At 45.8% G+C, this 17,977-nt stretch overlaps 2 protein-coding genes across 2 annotated transcripts; one reads left to right on the top strand and one right to left on the bottom strand.

Moving 5' to 3' along the window:
- Positions 1-7,456: 7,456 nt before the first annotated feature.
- LOC128306856 (zinc finger protein 91-like) lies at positions 7,457-10,925 on the bottom strand. The gene is made up of 4 exons (XM_053044484.1): positions 10,706-10,925; positions 9,783-10,645; positions 8,956-9,714; positions 7,457-8,888 (listed from the first exon to the last, which is right to left on the bottom strand). Exons 1-4 carry the CDS (start codon positions 10,850-10,852, stop codon positions 8,537-8,539), a joined length of 2,121 nt encoding a protein of 706 aa, XP_052900444.1. The 5' UTR covers positions 10,853-10,925; the 3' UTR covers positions 7,457-8,536.
- Positions 10,926-11,802: 877 nt separating this feature from the next.
- Positions 11,803-17,432, top strand: LOC128306457 (cytoplasmic FMR1-interacting protein). The gene is made up of 8 exons (XM_053043978.1): positions 11,803-11,960; positions 12,182-12,407; positions 12,577-12,756; positions 12,945-14,453; positions 14,741-16,120; positions 16,187-16,425; positions 16,507-16,654; positions 16,723-17,432. Exons 2-8 carry the CDS (start codon positions 12,198-12,200, stop codon positions 16,918-16,920), a joined length of 3,864 nt encoding a protein of 1,287 aa, XP_052899938.1. The 5' UTR covers positions 11,803-11,960; positions 12,182-12,197; the 3' UTR covers positions 16,921-17,432.
- The last annotated feature ends 545 nt before the right edge of the window (positions 17,433-17,977 follow it).

The raw sequence follows: 17,977 nt of genomic DNA, 5'->3' as shown, positions 1-17,977 counted from the left end.
GCTGACACCAGGGCAGGCCCAGAACAGGCAAAACCCCCACAGAACCGTGGGTTGCGTTGCTGCGGTTCTCCGTACGTTGCACCTTTGACGTGAGGATGACGTTTCACCTCGTCCGCCTTCTGCTTCTGTGGTTGATGTGGCGATCTCCCAAATCGGCTGTCGAAAGATTTGGGGTGAAACAAATAAACAGGCAGGCGTGGTTAGTTGTGAATGACTGTGAATGACGGGAGGTTTTTCTACTGAGACACGTACCGTGTACTGCTTGCCTTCTGTACAGCAGGCTCCTGTATGTAGAGGAGTTTGTTTTGGGACAACTGTTTCGTTCCTACCCGGTTTAGTGCATCACATCATCCTAAATGAAAAATCTGTACAGGAAATTTGGAAATGAAGATAAGTTACAGGGGAGACTAGCAGCTATATGATAATATCAGAATGAGCGACTTCCACGTCTACTATGGGAGTCTTCTAGGGAGGACTACTCTGCAATACAAGACCATGAATCTTGCGTGTTCGACGAATGTTGAGCAAATAAGACAAGTAACAGAAAGCTCCTGGACATAGTCCAGCTAGCTGACCTCCCGAACAGCAACTTTCATGCGGGACTACTGTGCAGATACCGCATTAAGATACCGTCGAGTATTTTTTTGTTGTCCTCCTCAAAGTTGCTTTAACTTCAATATTCTTGCTAAAAGGAGGTTGTGTGAAAGTATGAGATATACCAACGCTTATAGCTTTCTGTGAGGTCTACTAGTTTTCAGGCCTGCAGGTCTATCTATCTGCTAGACGTAGTAGTTCCAACAGCTCTACCACTGATTGACCCAGTCCGAAAAGGAAACTTTCCTGTCCCAGCGAATGCGCGAAAGGTATGCGCGAAATGGTTCCACTCACTCGCCGCATGTGTCGAGCATGTGTCGGGCAGTGTAATGCAAGCGTTCGCTCCACATTGGTACCGGTGATCTACTTATTACGCTCCATAGAACATATAGGGACGGCATTTTGCCAATCGGACAACCATTTCTAGCGATCCGTCCTCATTACCGCGCATCCTCCGTTCGCCCTGCACAGATGCGTTCCGGCAGAAACTCCATCCTAATCAAAAAATGCTGTCTTGCAGCACCGAAACAAGCCACACAAATTAAGCGCGTGCAGCTAAATACGGCGGAGGGGGGAAGTCCCCTGCAAAAAAGGGAAAACGTGGCCAAACACGGTGGAAGAAAGCGCGAAATGATGCAATTAACATAGACATTTCAAAATGCACCCAGGCACACGCGATCGTAGCCAAAGATTTTCCCGATGAGTCGGCGGGGGCCCCGTACGATACGTATCGATACGTCTAACAGCAGCAGCAGCAGCAACAACAAAAAGGCATCGAAGGCATTACCGCCGGAAGCGAAAAAGCTCGGAACGGTCGCGACTGTATATTGTGCGTGCCAACGAGCGGCGCATGCATTACAAGCTACGAAACTACATTGCAATTCTACCCTCGGCAGGTCCGCAAAAGGCAAATCTGTTGTTGCTTCGTTTCTTTTTTTTTTTTTTTTTGGACGAAAGAGAAAATGGCCAACTATCTACGCAGTACGCGCGCGATTGTTTGCCCCCGTAGTGTACAAAGTTGTGTGTGGGTTTTTTTTATTCGCGCTCCTTTTTCTCTTCTGGTTCCAATACCGACAAGCTCTCGCGCTGTTTCCTGTTCGCGAATTCAATGAAAGTACTTGTAAGAAACGTGGGGAAAAGTAAGAGCTTCACTGAGCATTGAAATCACCCGGAACCACTAGGTTACAACTAGCGCGAGCCTGGTGTTAGGGTGGTTCGATTTACTAACCAAAAGAAGGAAGAAAAACGCACACAGTAGATTAAGAAAACCCTTACTTTAGGGCAAAAGGGCTTTAAATAACTATAACGATAATAGCACGTGAAACTCCCCCCTCAAACACTACCGGAACATTGGTGTGTGGAACAATAAGCCCTGCACGATCACCGATCCCAGCAGTGGAATGCATTGCATTACCGACATTGTGATGGATTAAGGCGAGTGCTCCACATGTTGCCACGGTTTTGGTTGTTGTGCAGGCAGTGGAATGGCTGGTTTCAAGAACCTGCGAACCTTTTGGGGGGCCCCTAAAGGGGGTATTACACGACCTGCAAGACGCAACCAACAACCCCGTTTGGGGTTTGTATTTAGATTCTAAGAACAAGATGAACTTAGTGAAAAACAAAAACCAAACAAAACACAACGAAGAACCTAACGCCAACTCACGATTCGAAAGGGGAATCATCGGGGGCCACCCGCGACCTATACATGACAGAAGGCCCACGATTTATGGTGTTGCTCTTTCCTGCGGAAGGTCCGTGATCACGCTTTTGTGCTGCCCGGGTTAGAATACCATTTTCAAGTACGAAATTTGTCCGTTCCATTTCCATTTCCTTTTTCGAACCGACTTTGATTTACTGATGAGTTTCCACCGGTGGATTACCATCTCCGGATGGTAGTGGTTCCTGTGTTGCGAAGGTTTGGTTTGAGGGGCAGCTCGCTACCGGGGTTTGTGGACGACTAGGAGGTTATAGTAGGTGTATGAGACTACCCGTACCCGCTAGCTGTGCAATACAATAGAAATAGACATCTCAAGGTTTTGGGTATGAGGAGTCGTTAGCTGCGTATAAATTAGCAGTTAAATGACACACCAGGTGTATATATCGACAATGGACGTCAATCAGGTTTGCAAACACCCCACAGTGCATATCCTGAGTCTTCGTTCTACCCAAACGCCAAGCCAGAACCGTGTGACGTGTGTGTTTTTTTTTGCATCTGGAATGCTTAACCACACGGTGTTTTATAAAGTACACATTCGCCTCTATAATACACGTGCAATCGCTCGCCGCAACCGGAATGCGTGGAGCCCAGAAATTGATCTTTCAATATCCAAACCGCTCGCTTGCATTCCACTACACGTTTACACCAGTTCCCGAACATAATGGACAATGCATGTGTCGTCATTCGATGGTTTGTTTCACTATTCGGGCATTTGTTTTCCTAGACCCCCAGCGTCCACCATTTTAGGCGCGCTGGGTCTCCAAACGGTGGCCATTGTGGATGTGGCCGCGTAGAGTGAGAGATATAGTAGCAGCAACGAAGTAGCAGCAGAAAACAACAACAACAAAAACTACCTCAATACACTGCGAGACAATAGAACTGCCTCCTGAATATTGGTCTGTGCTGTGGCCGATTCCCATGAGATGGAGAAATGTAAGAGTGCGCAATCCGCACCTCCAGTTGGGGTTTGCAAATGGAAGCAAGAAAAAGAAACAAAATGCATTCATATTACCCCAGATTGCTTCACAAAAAAAAACACAGAGGAAAAAAAAACACACACACGGCATGACCAATGTGCGTTCAAAATGGTGTTTAGTTGACCGTTTGCCAAGTATGCGGCCCCGTCAACTATGCGGTATAAACGCAACCCCAACATTCCAATCGCTTAGTAATGATGATGTGCGCAGTGTCACACTTAGTCACCGTATCAGCGTTGACTCGATCGGGCGACAGCGTGAATCAATGAGCCACACATCATGTTCGGGTCAGTATGATAATTACATAATAATAAAGAAAAAGCAAAAAAAAAAACGCAAAACACTTACATAACCTTACCATATACATGACAGATGCGATAATTGAGGAGACGCTCGGTGGACCAACACAACACGACACGCGCAAAGGAATGTCTGCACACAGGCACAACGAATTGGCCGTGTGCACCTTTCCGATGACTTCTGGTGACATCTTGAAGGTATCTCCAGCGCAGTTGTTTGCCGATAGGCAATAGGAGCCCTACCCTAAGCTTCCGCATGAAAGTCGAGCTTCATGTCCACTGATGATCTTATTGCATTACGTACAGGAGATGCGAGCGTACCAACAATTGCAGTTGTTGGTTGTTATTTTTTTTTTCTCCATTTTTGCCCAATTCCCCTCCAACTTTGCTACAAAGTTTGTCGATGTCTAATGACCAACGGCTTTGCCCTAGCATCGACAGGTCTTTGAGAAGCATCTATCTCTCTCCTAAATCGTGTACTACTGCCGATGTGTAGTAGACAATTTGATGAAACTTTTAAAAAGGAAGCAGCAACTACGACGATTGCTTGGAGTGGTACGGCTTCACGCAACCGTGTACCGTGTCAGCAAGATCACCCCAACGCAACAGTCAACGGATACGCGTTCCTTTCTCTCTTTCTAGACTAGTTTTTTTCTCTGCCCTCTTCCTTTTTTTTCCTGCCCCCGTCGCTCAAGCGTTTGCGGTGGAGCTCGTTACCGGTTGCCTCTGACCGGTGCAGTCAAGAGTCGGCCTTAAAAGAAAGGGAAAACTACTCCTATGTATATACCAGCGGCAGCTGGCAAAAACCTAAGCCTAGGCGCACGGAGGCGACAAAATGTGAAGGACACCGATACGTATATAAGCTGGGAATGGATCGCTGATCATCGGGTGTAAACAGGTAGGGTAGGCAAAGTGAAGGTTACACCACTAGCTATCACTTAGCCGAGACCTGTCTCGAACCGTACCAGGAAGCGTATGTTCAGCGATCAAGCAGCGATCAAAAGTGAACTAGAACACTGGATGTAGGAATTTGAGACACTTAACGTCACTTTTGATATGACGCTTCTCGTTAGGGGAAGCACTGGTTTCGTTTCTGGTTGATTGATGCAGAATGGGCGATGGTGTCGCTGATGTGGAGATCTACAAACGTTAGTTGTTTTGATGTTGTTTTTTTCTTACTTCTTCAAGTATCTGGTCAGATAAGTTTCCAGTGTTCAGCCAAAAAAAAAAACAACAAAGACGTACAGCAGACCCAATAACGCTTACCTTGTGTTTCTGATAGGATACGCACTGTTGAGCGATGTTTGGAGCAAAACGATGTTATAGACGGGTTTTGTTTTGATTTTGGATTCGCGTTTTGCAATTTAGAAGGTAAGAAATACGAAAAAGACGGCCAAGACATTCACTTATCCTTCGCCGTAGTGGGCAAGCACACTCGAGATACGAGATAATGTTATACAGGCGAAAGAAGTCAAACACACCGCCACGACACCGTCGTACGATACACACGCGGTGGTTTAAAACTTCAGGTTTCCGTTGTGTGTCTTTTCGTTAAAGATCTTCTGCAATTTCTGACGTCCTTTTGAGTGGGGGATTTGCGAAAGATTTCGAGGCTCGCTTGCACGACAGATCAGGGGGAAAAGAGGAAACGTACGACCAAGTGAGCAAAGGGACCACCCTGAGGGCATCTGTATCTGTTCGTAGTCACACTTTAGCACCACATCCACCACGCCTAACATCTCACGAGGTTTAGTTGTTGTTGAGACCCTATGTAGGCCAACTTCAAGACAATTACACCCGACTGCAGGCTGACTGCAAAACACTCACAGCAGAGCTGAATGCCCTTAGATACCCGGGGCTAGTTTCAGCCAGTTAGCAGCCCCAGCCTGGGCCTGATCTTACGCAGCGCATTCCAATTCCATTTGAAGTTTCTTCGGTTTGGTGTTGATTGTGTGATGCTGTCGTGCGACGGTTTGCTACTCGCACGTTGGCTGGAAATTAGTAGTAGCACTAGACGTTCACACACGGAGATCCGAGAGGGGCTTTTGGAGACACACTTCAATGGGTAGGGGGTCAACGAGATTGTCGCTACCGGTTGGAGGGGTTTCAACCAGAGCTGGTTTAAGACGGAGCTCCACAATAAAACAAAAAAAAAAAACTAGAACGGTGGTGCAGCTTTTGCTCAACATTCGAAACCTATGCACACACGTTTTTGAAGACTTGTTCGCCCTCCGTCGCCTCTTCTTCTATTCCGTATTAAAAACACTACCGGTGCTTACCGTATGCAGCAGTAGGAGAGCTTTTTAAAAAGTGACTTGTTTTTTTTTTTCTTGTTCGTTGCTCGACGTCGACGTACGACGAAACCGTATCGAAGTAGACAGCAAACTACTCTTGAGCGCAGTCGGCGGCTTACTGAACGTTGCGTCGTCCCTATGGTAGCGAACCAGCCCAGCACGCTCGAAAAAGGCCAAGTAGCGCCGCATATTCCTTCGCGCCGTCGCGCGCAGCCGATGTTTCGGTGGAGGTGGTGAATGCATTCCTAAAACCGGTACCCGCCAGGCAAAACGGCCAACAGCAGGCGGCTAGGTGGTTGGGCAAAATAGGGGTAGGGGAGCCGATGGGGAGAGGATCACACGAGAAAGGGTCGCACGAGAGGTGTCACGGAGGGAGGGGGGGAATTGGGGAGATTGAGACGGGCCGCGAGGTGTTGTTGGGTCGACGGGCCCACAGCAGCAACAGCATGCGAAGCCAGGAGGAATCAACGATGGACGAGAGGACGCGGTATCTGTGCAGCCACACTGATTGTGTGTGTGTGTGTGTATGTATGTATGTGCCTATATCTATGTGGAGATGTTGTTGGTGAGTAGGTACCATTAGCGTTTCACTTTCAATACTCGTTGGAGCGTCCGGATTCGGCATGAAGTCGGCACCCAGTGGAGTTACCCAAGCGCACTAGTGAGGCTCCCGTCACCCGATGTCTAGCGCTCATCTCGAGTGCTGCACATTGCTTGCTCTTCTTGGCCAGGGCTCTTCCACGTCTGTCACCTATTTCCCACCCGGTGTGTTTCATGCGCACACAGCAGACCGTTCGCACATTTTTCCAACCACCCCTTTTCCACTGCTCCGTTGTGTCTCGATCTCTCCAACAGCTTTGTGCATCTCCGCACGGTACGTTTTTCCTTCCCCCACCTAAGGACGTTGGTTTTTCATTATTTGATCAAGCCTATTCTTTTAGGATTATTGCCGAGAGAGTACACACTTCATTGATTGTCTGTGTATGTTTCGTATTTGTTTTTTCTTCTTGTTCGTTATTCGCTGTTATCATTTTCCTTACTCCGCACTGCTTTTCCTCATTTGGTTTTTGGTGGAAGATTACCTTTCCACGTACCGGGAGTTTTATTTCTCTGTTCATCTCGCACGGCCGTGTGTCTTGTCCCTCGGCGTTCGTAATATCGGCTGAATGGTGCGGTGTGTTATGTTTTCCCCCCCCCCCCGGCACATCGAGGAAGCTTTTGTGGATCAATTTTATTGTTTTTCCACTGGATTCCATTCATGGTGCGGTACCCCGCATTTTGCCTGTGCAAGACGATGAATATTTTAATCTGCGCGCGTCTGGATCGATGTCAATGTTGTTATGTGGCCTAAATGCTATTCATTCGATGGGGCATTTGGTAGGTGAGAGCAGTAAGAGAGCGAGAAACAAAAAAGCTACAGATACACAACACACTATGTAACATAATCTATGGAAAGAAGGCAAGGCTTATAAAACTCACATAACTTGACATAACTGGCAAACAGATACGTTCGAATAATAATGTTGTTCATTGATGATTACCCATTTCTCGTGGAGTACGTGTGCATTTGTTAGGGGGGTTTGTTTATTACAAATAATGAAACGGAAGAAAGAAAACACAAGAGTAGCCTACACAAACAAGCTCAAGCATGCGCCAAGTCATCGCCGTTCTAGTGTCAGTACAAAGCAAAAGACATCAAGCCTTCTTCAAGCTAAACAATATGTTTTGGATGTTCCAGCCAAGTTCAAGCGTAGCACGATCCGTCGAGATGTTATTGAAGAAATATTCACTTCATTTCTGCTTCGGTTTCAATTGCAACTAGCTAAACTGCCTCAAGCTGTTTTCTGTATTACCCTAACCATGTTCATACCCTTCATCCAGACTGCGATATTTTCAACTTCATATATATATAGCTCTGGTCAAATCAAAAATATATGTTGTAATCCATTGCAAATGCCAGGATAATTAAGGCATCTAACTTAAGAAGTTTTTTTAGAAAGCTGATGAGAGGAAACTTTCGGTTCGGCAAGAAACCATCACGTTTTGGATAATGCGTAGGGACTTTGGAGGCTTGTGGGACCTCGCACAAAGAAGAGCCACCGTGTTGGCTATTGTAAATCTCTGATGCTGCGCCGACTACACTAACAACTCCGGAGCGCCCTTTTGGATGCATTGAGCATAGCCTGTTATGAGCAATAATCATTGTTTGAGCTATTTTTAATTGCATGTCCACGGTTACAGTTTCACGAGAACGAGAAAAAAATTATTTAATACTAGTTTGCCTGACCACAATCAATAAACAAATCTTAAAACAAATGGTCTTTTTCTTTATCGGTACCAAAAACCTGAAGAGGTCTAGGCCTGCCCTTTCTGGCTTTCTTTGACGCTATTTACCCGTAGCTGGATAGTTAGTCCTGACGATACACTAACGAGTCCCTGACCGACCCCTGGGAATGGCCAACATAAATATTGATATGATAAGCGAATTTAATGGAAAGGTTATTCTAAACCTCAGATAGATAACAATTCTTAACTTTCGTAAGAATTAAGAAGGTCATAACTCATAACTCTTGGAACATTGCTTTAGCCAGCATATGATAAATCCGATTCGATTGACAATTGACATCTCGAACACAATACAGCGCAATACCTCATTCAACGCTCCCCGAACCGTTTCTTCACCGAGGCAGCCCACTCCTGCGGATGGGCCGCCTTCTTATGTTTGTACATGTTCGAACCACAGGCAAAGGTACGCGTACACCACGGGCATCGGTACAGTATCGTACCGGTGTGTGTGGCTTCATGCTCCCGCAGGCGTAACGGCGTCTTGAAGCTTTTGCTGCAGTACGTGCAGGGATATTCGGGGCGTGATGCGTGATGCAGATGTATGTGAGACTTTAATGCACTCGCGTTAACTGACTCCTTACCGCAGAATTTACATGTCACCGGTCCGTCGCTACTGTGACAGCGTATCCGATGCTGTTGGTAGGATTTTTTATTTCGCAACCTATAAATTAATGTAATATAAACAGATTAATAAAAAAGGAATTTGCGGACAAAACCCTTCTACGTACCATTTGTTGCAAAGGTCGCATTGATGTTTAAGTTGCGTCTTTCCCTCGACCGAATGTGTTAAACGATGATTTTCGAACAGCGTGCGACCGTTAAACCCTTTCGCACAGATATCACAGATCCAGTTGAAACCACCACCGTGGAACGTCTGCTGGTGGGATTTGAGCACCGTCGCCGTCGTAAACGAACGTTTGCACTCTTGGCAGTAGTTTAGCTGCTTATGCTTCGCCAAATGGTGCACTAAATGTTGCTTCAGCATGTAATCCTTCACAAAAGTTTCACCACACACATCGCAGCAGAAGGGTCGCTCAGCGGCCGGTGTATGTATGCGCCATTTGTGATTTTGCAGACTGCGGCTGCTGGAGTAGCTGTTGCCGCACACATCGCATCGGAAGCATTCGGGATTTTCGTGCACCAAGCAATGCTCGTAGAGCGATTGACGCTTACTGTACGTACGGTCGCAGCACGTAACCTCGCAACGTCGCAAACCGTGCGCCTGCATCATGTGCTGCCTGAGCTGTATGAAGCTATCCGCGATAAAATCACATTTGCTACAGTTTAACAGACAGTGGCACTTAATAAGCTCGTCTTGTTCACTGATTTTTGCCGCCGAAATGCGTGTGCGATACTGGCAACCAACTAGCCGCTCTTCGTTGGGTTCGGTACTGCTGCTATTGCCAGAAACCAGGTGCGTCTCAGTGCTCTCCGGCGATGGGTGATGTAGTGCAAGATGCTTTCTCAGCGATGGCTGACTGGCAAAGCTACGGGAGGAAAACCAGATCAATGTTATAGTCCTTATTATTAGGAAACGTTTTGCGAACCCACTTACAATAGGTTACAAATGTTGCAAGTTATATTCTTTTTGGCAATATTTTCATGCCACGTTCCGTGCGAATTTAGCAGGTGCTCGGTCGCGAACGATTTATCGCACTGTCCGCACTTGAACTGTTTTTCCTCCTCCGACGTATGGATGAGCAGGTTGTGCTCGTCTAAAGATTCCTGTTTGCGAAACTTTATACCACAGGGAATGCAACAGTATGTAGCCTTCCTACCGTGTGAGAGCAGGTGCATCTTTATGGACGTTCTACGCGTGTACTTTCGGTTGCAGCAAACTGCATAACCAGCCTTGCTGTGCGCTTGCCGATAGTGTTTCAACAATGCGGCGAAGGTAAAGCTTGCGGTGGTTACATTTTTGGGCGATTTGGTATCGGAACTCGCTTGACGGAAACAGTCGTGACAGATAAGCTCGAGCCTACGGCCAATTATTCGGCTTAACGACAATCCTACACCGGGGAATGGCGAAAGTCTTTCGGGAGCGTTTTTTTGTTGCGCGATGCGGGAAGCTGTGATTTCATCCTTGAGAGCCGATAAAGGAATATTGGAATCATTATCTGATGTGGCGTCTCGATCAGTAGCATCCGTGCGCTCCACTGTCGATTCAGTATCGCTGCCAGTATAGCTTTCTTTTACGTAAACTTCATTTGCACTTGTTAGCAAAGTATTTTCATCGTGCAACCAGTCCAGCTGCTCGGTTGAGCAGGATTGCTTATGTTCTGTGTAAGCTGACTCTTCTTTAATCGTTACTGTTGGATGTACAGAGTGCACTCGTTCAATTTCGATGTAGAATTTATGGAAGGAATACGTGGAGTCCCAGCATGTAGCGCAGATGTATCGCCCTTTACAAGAGGATTTCTGAAGTAAAGGAAAGAGTTTATCGAACTGTTTTGTTAAATATACTGCCAACCTACTTACCGACAACCAGAAGTGCTTGCATATAACATCAGCCATCGGGCCATTGCTGATATTTATCCGCTCAGTTAAGCAGTGCCGATCGGTGCACTTTAACTGACACAGTAAACAAACATCAAAACAAACCGGCTGATCTGTCTTTACCTCCATTGCAGCTTTATCTTGCTGTTTAATCTCGACGACCTATTTAATGTCTAATCTAAACATGTTGAATGTCGTCTCTCCGGTTATTACACACGTTTAAAATATTAAAAACTCAATCCGATTCTCATTTTACCATCCCTGGTGTTTGTTTTTGAGCAGGTTGCTACGGTTGTTGTGTAGCAGTGTAGCTTCGAATCAAAAGGTTGGTCCAAAACAAAAGGGCAGCCATTGTAAAGCAGGAGTTTTGACAGATGTGATGTGACAGTGAGGTGCAAGAAATGCATGGAGCTGTACAAAGTCAAGTTTATTCAATAGTTCAAATAATAAATTATTTTCAAATTTATTTTGCAACAAACAATAAATTTAGAATACAGGCAGTCCCCGGGATACGCGGATTCGGAGATACGCGGTTTTTGGAAATTTGACAGATGAGCTAGTTTATAGCACACAATCTAAGCAATAATGTGAAAAATTTATCGTAAATACCTTATGTAAAACATTTCTTTCTATCTTATTTTAATGTAATCTCTCTAAAAATCACCTGATTTGATGAATAAACTAAGTGCATAGAAGGATGTCGACTCTGTGGCGAAAGGAAGTATTAACGAATTTGCACCAGGATTCGACTTACGCTGAAATTCGAGTTACGCGAATTTTTCCCGGGTTATAGCGGTTTGCTATAATAGCGTATCTCGTAGACTGCCTGTATTCATAGTTCTTTTCGCTGAACCAGACGTCTGTACCTGTCCCAGATTAAAAGGCGTTGACGGCTGTCGCTGTACATCACTAACACAGGCACAAGTACGAAGTCCGACACCACACCATAGCCAAACGCTACGATAGCGTAAATCGCTGGCGTTGGTTTAGACGGTAATCGGTAGTTTAGACTGTTTTCATTAAAAAAAATATGTTTTGTACAGTAAGGTGGTGAATGGGACTAGTTGATAATAATATTACAATTAAGTAAAGAGTTTCTACATTCTTTGCGAAGGGACATAGAGTAATAGTTTTAGTGTTAGACGGTACAACTATCGTGTTCTATGTAGTTAACTGTGCATCATCAATCAATATTAATCAACTTCATAGAACATATTGGTGACATCCGCTTTTGACGGTAAGTTTTATTGTACGAGTTTGGAGCGAACTGGTATCGATGCATCATTCTTCGCATGACTCATGCATAAATGTTCTGATTGCATTTAGTGCCCTGTCGATAGTTACAATCTCGGCTAACCGAGGGATATATGACACTCCGAGAACGCTTCGCCTAAATACGATGTGCACAAAAAGTGCAAAAAGTTAACTTAAAAGAATCGTTTCCGTTTTGGTTCGCAGCATCACTATCCACGTAATGGCTCAAGAAAAGATAACGCTAGCGGATGCATTGTCCAACGTGGAGGTACTGGACGAGCTACCCTTGCCAGACGAGCAGCCATGCATAGAGGCTCAGCCCTGTTCCGTGGTGTATCAAGCAAACTTCGATACAAATTTCGAGGATCGGAACGGTTTCGTGACGGGAATCGCTAAATACATCGAGGAAGCAACGACTCATGCTAACCTGGTACGTATCAAGTAGTTCGCAGACGTTGTGCTGCCCTAGATGTAGCTTCGGAGGCTAGATGTGCTCAAGCATGAACAGCGCTGTGGCATGCCACGCAGCATCCGCTGCATCCTGTACTGCATGAGAAATAAAGGTGTACTTACGACGGTTTCTTGTGCTCTACCACTAGAATCAACTACTGGACGAGGGCCAGAAGCATGCGGTTATGCTTTACACCTGGCGTTGCTGTTCGCGAGCCATACCGCAACCGAAATCGAACGAACAGCCCAATCGGGTGGAAATCTACGAGAAAACGGTCGAAGTCCTCAGTCCGGAAGTGAACAAATTGCTGAACTTCATGTACTTCCAAGTAAGCATTCGGTCATGCAATATCTCCTTCACATTCACTACAATCAATCCAGCACTCAACAAATAAACCAGCAAACAATCAATCTATAATTTACTAACAGTCTGCGTGACTCAGCTGACTTTGTGTTTTTTACAAACACAATAACAAATTGTAATTTTTCCTCCTGAATCTTCACTGTCTCGTTTTAGCGCAAAGCGATAGAAGCATTTTCCGGCGAGGTGAAAAGATTATGCCATGCGGAAAAGCGTAAGGATTTTGTGTCGGAAGCGTATCTGCTAACGCTTGGCAAGTTTATCAACATGTTCGCGGTGCTGGACGAGCTAAAGAACATGAAGTCGAGCGTGAAAAACGATTACAGCACGTACCGTCGGGCGGCCCAGTTTCTGAAAGTAATGACGGACTCCCACAGTTTGCAGGAGTCGCAGAATCTGTCCATGTTTCTCGCGACGCAGAACAAGATCCGCGACACGGTAAAGGATACGCTCGAGAAGATTCCGGGGTACGAGGATTTGCTGTCCGAGGTGGTGAATATCTGCGTGCACATGTACGACTCGAAGATGTACATGACGCCGGAGGAGAAGCACATGCTGGTGAAGGTGATGGGTTTCGGGTTGTTTTTGATGGATTCGGAAATTTGTAACATTAACAAGCTAGACCAAAAGAAGAAGCTGCGGCTGGATCGGATTGATCGTATATTTAAAAACCTGGAGGTGGTGCCACTGTTCGGTGACATGCAGATAGCGCCGTTTAACTATATTAAGCGCAGCAAACACTTTGATCCAAGCAAATGGCCACTGTCTAGCTCGACCGCTATTAGCCCGCAGGCGGATCTGATGGTGCATCTGCCGACGATTCGTGAAGACCACGTGAAGTACATTTCGGAGTTGTCGCGCTACAGCAACGAGGTAACGACCACGTACAAGGATAACGCGACGGATGCGGAAAATAAATCTACCGCTGATTTGGCGTTGCGAGGTTTGCAGCTGCTGTCCGAATGGACATCCGTCGTGACGGAACTGTACTCGTGGAAGTTGCTGCACCCGACCGATCACCACCAGAACAAGGAATGTCCGGCCGAGGCGGAAGAGTACGAACGGGCGACACGGTACAACTATTCCGAGGATGAAAAGTTTGCACTGATTGAGGTAATTGCAATGATTAAAGGGCTGCAGGTGTTGATGGCCCGCATTGAAACGGTCCTGTGCGAAGCGATAAGGCGCAGCATCTACGCGGAGCTGCAGGACTTTGTGCAGCTGGTGTTGCGTGAACCGCTCCGGAAGGCGGTCAAGAACAAGAAAGATTTGATACGGTCGATCGTGATGTCCGTGCGGGAAACGTGTGCCGATTGGCAGAAGGGGACGGAACCATCGCAGGATCCAGCGCTGAAGGGTAAGAAGGATCCGGACAGTGGGTTCCCGATCAATGTGCCCCGCCTGAATGTTGGCCCATCCTCCACCCAGCTGTATATGGTGCGCACGATGCTGGAATCGTTGATAGCGGACAAGTCCGGAGGCAAGCGCACGCTGAGGAAGGACATTGACGGGTCCTGCCTGTCGCAGATCGATGCATTCCACAAGGCATCGTTTTATTGGACGTACTTGCTTAGCTTCAGTGAAACGCTCCAGAAGTGTTGCGATTTATCGCAGCTGTGGTACCGGGAGTTTTATCTCGAGATGACAATGGGCAGAAAGGTTAATGTAAGTAAAGCTACTTTTTATAATTTTTGTAATATTTTCGCCATGTTCAATTAGAAAAAAAGAAAACGCTTGGTGTTTAAAATTTGAGGAAACAAAATCATAGTCGAGTAAATAGACGAAGCGGGGAAGTATTTAGAATGAAACTTAGAAATATCTTCCCTGAAAAGAATTCCTAAGTACTTCAAATTTTAGAAGGAACAAAGCAACCAAAACTCTTTAAAAACCTGTTATAAATGAACTAAAGAATGTAACATTTATATAAATCATTCTTTTTACATCTGTTTTAGAAATGCACGGTTCGCCATCAACACAACGAAGAGTGTAGCGACCTGATCACCATGGAAAAGCGCATCCAGTTTCCGATCGAAATGTCAATGCCCTGGATTCTGACCGATCACATTCTACGCACAAAGGAACCGTCAATGATGGAGTATGTGCTTTATCCGCTCGATCTGTACAACGATTCTGCCCTGTACGCGCTCACCATCTTCCGGAAGCAATTCCTTTACGACGAGGTAGAGGCCGAGGTGAATCTGTGCTTCGATCAGTTCGTTTACAAGCTAAGCGAACAGGTGTTTGCCCATTACAAGCAACTGGCTGGTAGCATCTATCTCGACAAGCGTTTCCGCGTCGAGTGTGAGGTGCTCGGGTTTAACTTCCAATCGTACCCGCGCAATAATCGGTACGAAACGTTGTTGAAGCAGCGGCACGTGCAGCTGCTGGGACGTTCGATTGATCTGAACAAGCTAATCACGCAGCGCATCAATGCGGATATGCAGAAGAGTCTGGAGCTGGCGATCTGTCGGTTCGAGGCTAGCGATATAACCGGCGTGGTAGAGCTGGAAGCATTGCTGTCAGTGAACAAGCTGTGCCACAAGCTGCTCTCGAAGTGGTTAGCGCTGGACGATTTTGATGCGATGCTGAAGGAGGCGAATCACAACGTACTCGCACCGTACGGTCGCATCACGCTGCACGTGTTCGTTGAGCTGAACTACGATTTTCTCGCCAACTACTGCTACAATGCGGCCACGAACCGGTTCGTGCGGAACAAGCTGCAGATTGCGTTTTCCGGGCCGATCACGCGCGATAAGGCACCGGTTATGTCGCACTACTATCTGTGGGGTTCGAAACCATTGAATGCGGCCTACTCGACGCAGTACAGCCAGTACGGGGGGTTTGTCGGTGCGCCCCATTTCCATGCGATCTGTCGCCTGCTCGGTTATCAGGGCATAGCGGTCGTGATGGAGATCATACTGAAGGATATCGTTAAACCGCTAGTACAGGGCAATTTGCTGCAGTTCACGAAGACGCTGATGTCCGCAATGCCCAAGTGCTGCAAGCTGCCGCTGTGCGATTATGGGTCGCCTGGTGTGCTGAGCTACTATCAGGCACATCTGGTTGATATCGTCCAGTACCCGGATGCGAAAACGGAACTGTTCCAGTCGTTCCGCGAGATGGGCAATTCGTTGCTGTTCTGTTTGCTGATCGAACAGGCCCTGTCGCAGGAGGAGGTATGTGATCTGCTGCATGCCGCACCGTTCCAGAACATACTGCCCAGACCGTTCTGCAAGGATGGCGAGAAGCCGGAGAGCAAACAGAAGCGACTCGAGGCAAAGTACGCCTCACTGCAGATAGTGCCGAATGTGGAAAAGTTGGGCACGGCAAAGGTAAACTGTTTCGCCTACCTCTAGACGCTTTGATAAATTTATTTATGATTTATTTTGCGTTTACAGCAAGCCATGATTGCACGCGAAGGTGATTTGTTGACGCGCGAACGGTTGTGCTGTGGGTTGAGCATTTTCGAGGTGATTCTTGGGCGCGTTAAATCGTTCCTGGACGATCCCATCTGGATGGGTCCGCCACCAATCAACGGTGTGATGAACATTGACGAATGTTCGGAATTTCATCGTCTGTGGTCAGCTTTACAGTTTGTCTACTGCATACCGGTTGCTGGCACGGAATATATGGTCGAGTATGTCGTGGAATTTTGGCGCGACGTTAAGAAGGGCATTCGTTTCTAACTGAGCGTTTTTTCTTCTCTTAATTGTTGCAGAGAACTTTTCGGCGAAGGTCTTCACTGGGCCGGTTGCACTATTATCGTGCTGCTGAACCAGCAGCGAAAGTTCGAAGCACTTGATTTTTGCTACCACATTCTACGTGTACAACGCGTCGACGGCAAGGATGATACGGTGAAAGGAATTGTATGTGTTATGTGATTTTTTTTTTTATCGCTTTATCTAAACCCATTTGTTTGCATTTTTCTCCTCAGAATTTGAAGCGCATGGTCGATCGCATCCGTCGCTTCCAGGTGCTGAACTCGCAGATCTTTGCTGTGCTAAACAAATATCTGAAAAGCAACGACATCGAAGGATCGAATGTGGAGCACGTTCGGTGTTTCCCGCCTCCACCACACCCGAGCGTAGCGCCCTCGCACTACCACGATCCAAACAAACTACGAACTCAGTAAAGTGCGCATGTTGTTGTTCTTCGACAGCAATTCATTTTTTTTATTAACAAACACTCAAATACCTACATTATTTAGGCCAAATTGTAATGCAGCTTTTCACGTTGTGTGTTGAACAACTCACGAGGATGTATTACACATACTGCTTTTATATCTATGTTGGATTTCCTTCAACTGAGCTTGTATGTTTATTTTTATAAGGTTTGTTTTTTTTTTGCTAATTTAATTATTTCATTCTTGTTCTGTGCTCTGATGCAGCCAGGCTAGATTAAAGCAATTGTTTATATGTTTATGTAACCGTTGCTCGCGCATTGGTTTATATTTATATACATCTCTACACTTTTACGTATAATTATACACATAAATTTACATTTGTATACACATTTGAAAAAAATCGTGCAAATATGCTTTTTGCTGACCCCATTAGGGGTGGGGTATACGGTGTACCGCGTCGTGTACCGATTATGCAGTTGGTTCACAATCGAATAGGAACTATATTTGCAATAGTACTTCGTGTTGGCATCATGACGATTGTGAACCAACCGCCACTGCTACGCTAAATAATCGATTTTGTTTCAATTCAAAATTAAGGCAATTTAACTATTAGGTAACATGCAAACCGTCGTCATAATGGCAAATAATGAAATGAGTTACATACTTGCGTAACGTTTTCCATATCTTACGCGGTTTCTGTATGGTTTTGCGGAAACCCAGGCAATATTCGGGATTAAAAGTTAGGCGTTGTAGGCAAAATGGGCACTGTCTATCGTTTTACAGCTGGCGGTGTTAGTGCGCTTCCATTCAGCGAAAATAGGCAAATTTTCATGCTTTACTGAAATCATCATAAACACCTTTATTGGCCTACAGTCAACATGTGTGCAGGCGATGAATGAATGAATGTACCAAGTATCAAAACGTCGTAAATACAAATTATTAATATGCATTAGAAGAAAGTTATTTTTTGCAGTGTGTATAACTAGATTTTATTCCATCATATATCTATTCTGAACAAAGAAAACAAAGGGAAATGTAAACCATTCTCTAGTAATATTGGTATTTT

This window comes from Anopheles moucheti, chromosome X (genome assembly GCF_943734755.1).
Source record: "Anopheles moucheti chromosome X, idAnoMoucSN_F20_07, whole genome shotgun sequence".
NCBI lineage: Eukaryota > Metazoa > Arthropoda > Insecta > Diptera > Culicidae > Anopheles > Anopheles moucheti.
The sequence above is the reverse complement of the archived record's forward strand: the minus strand, read 5'-3'. Positions and strand labels throughout refer to the sequence as shown.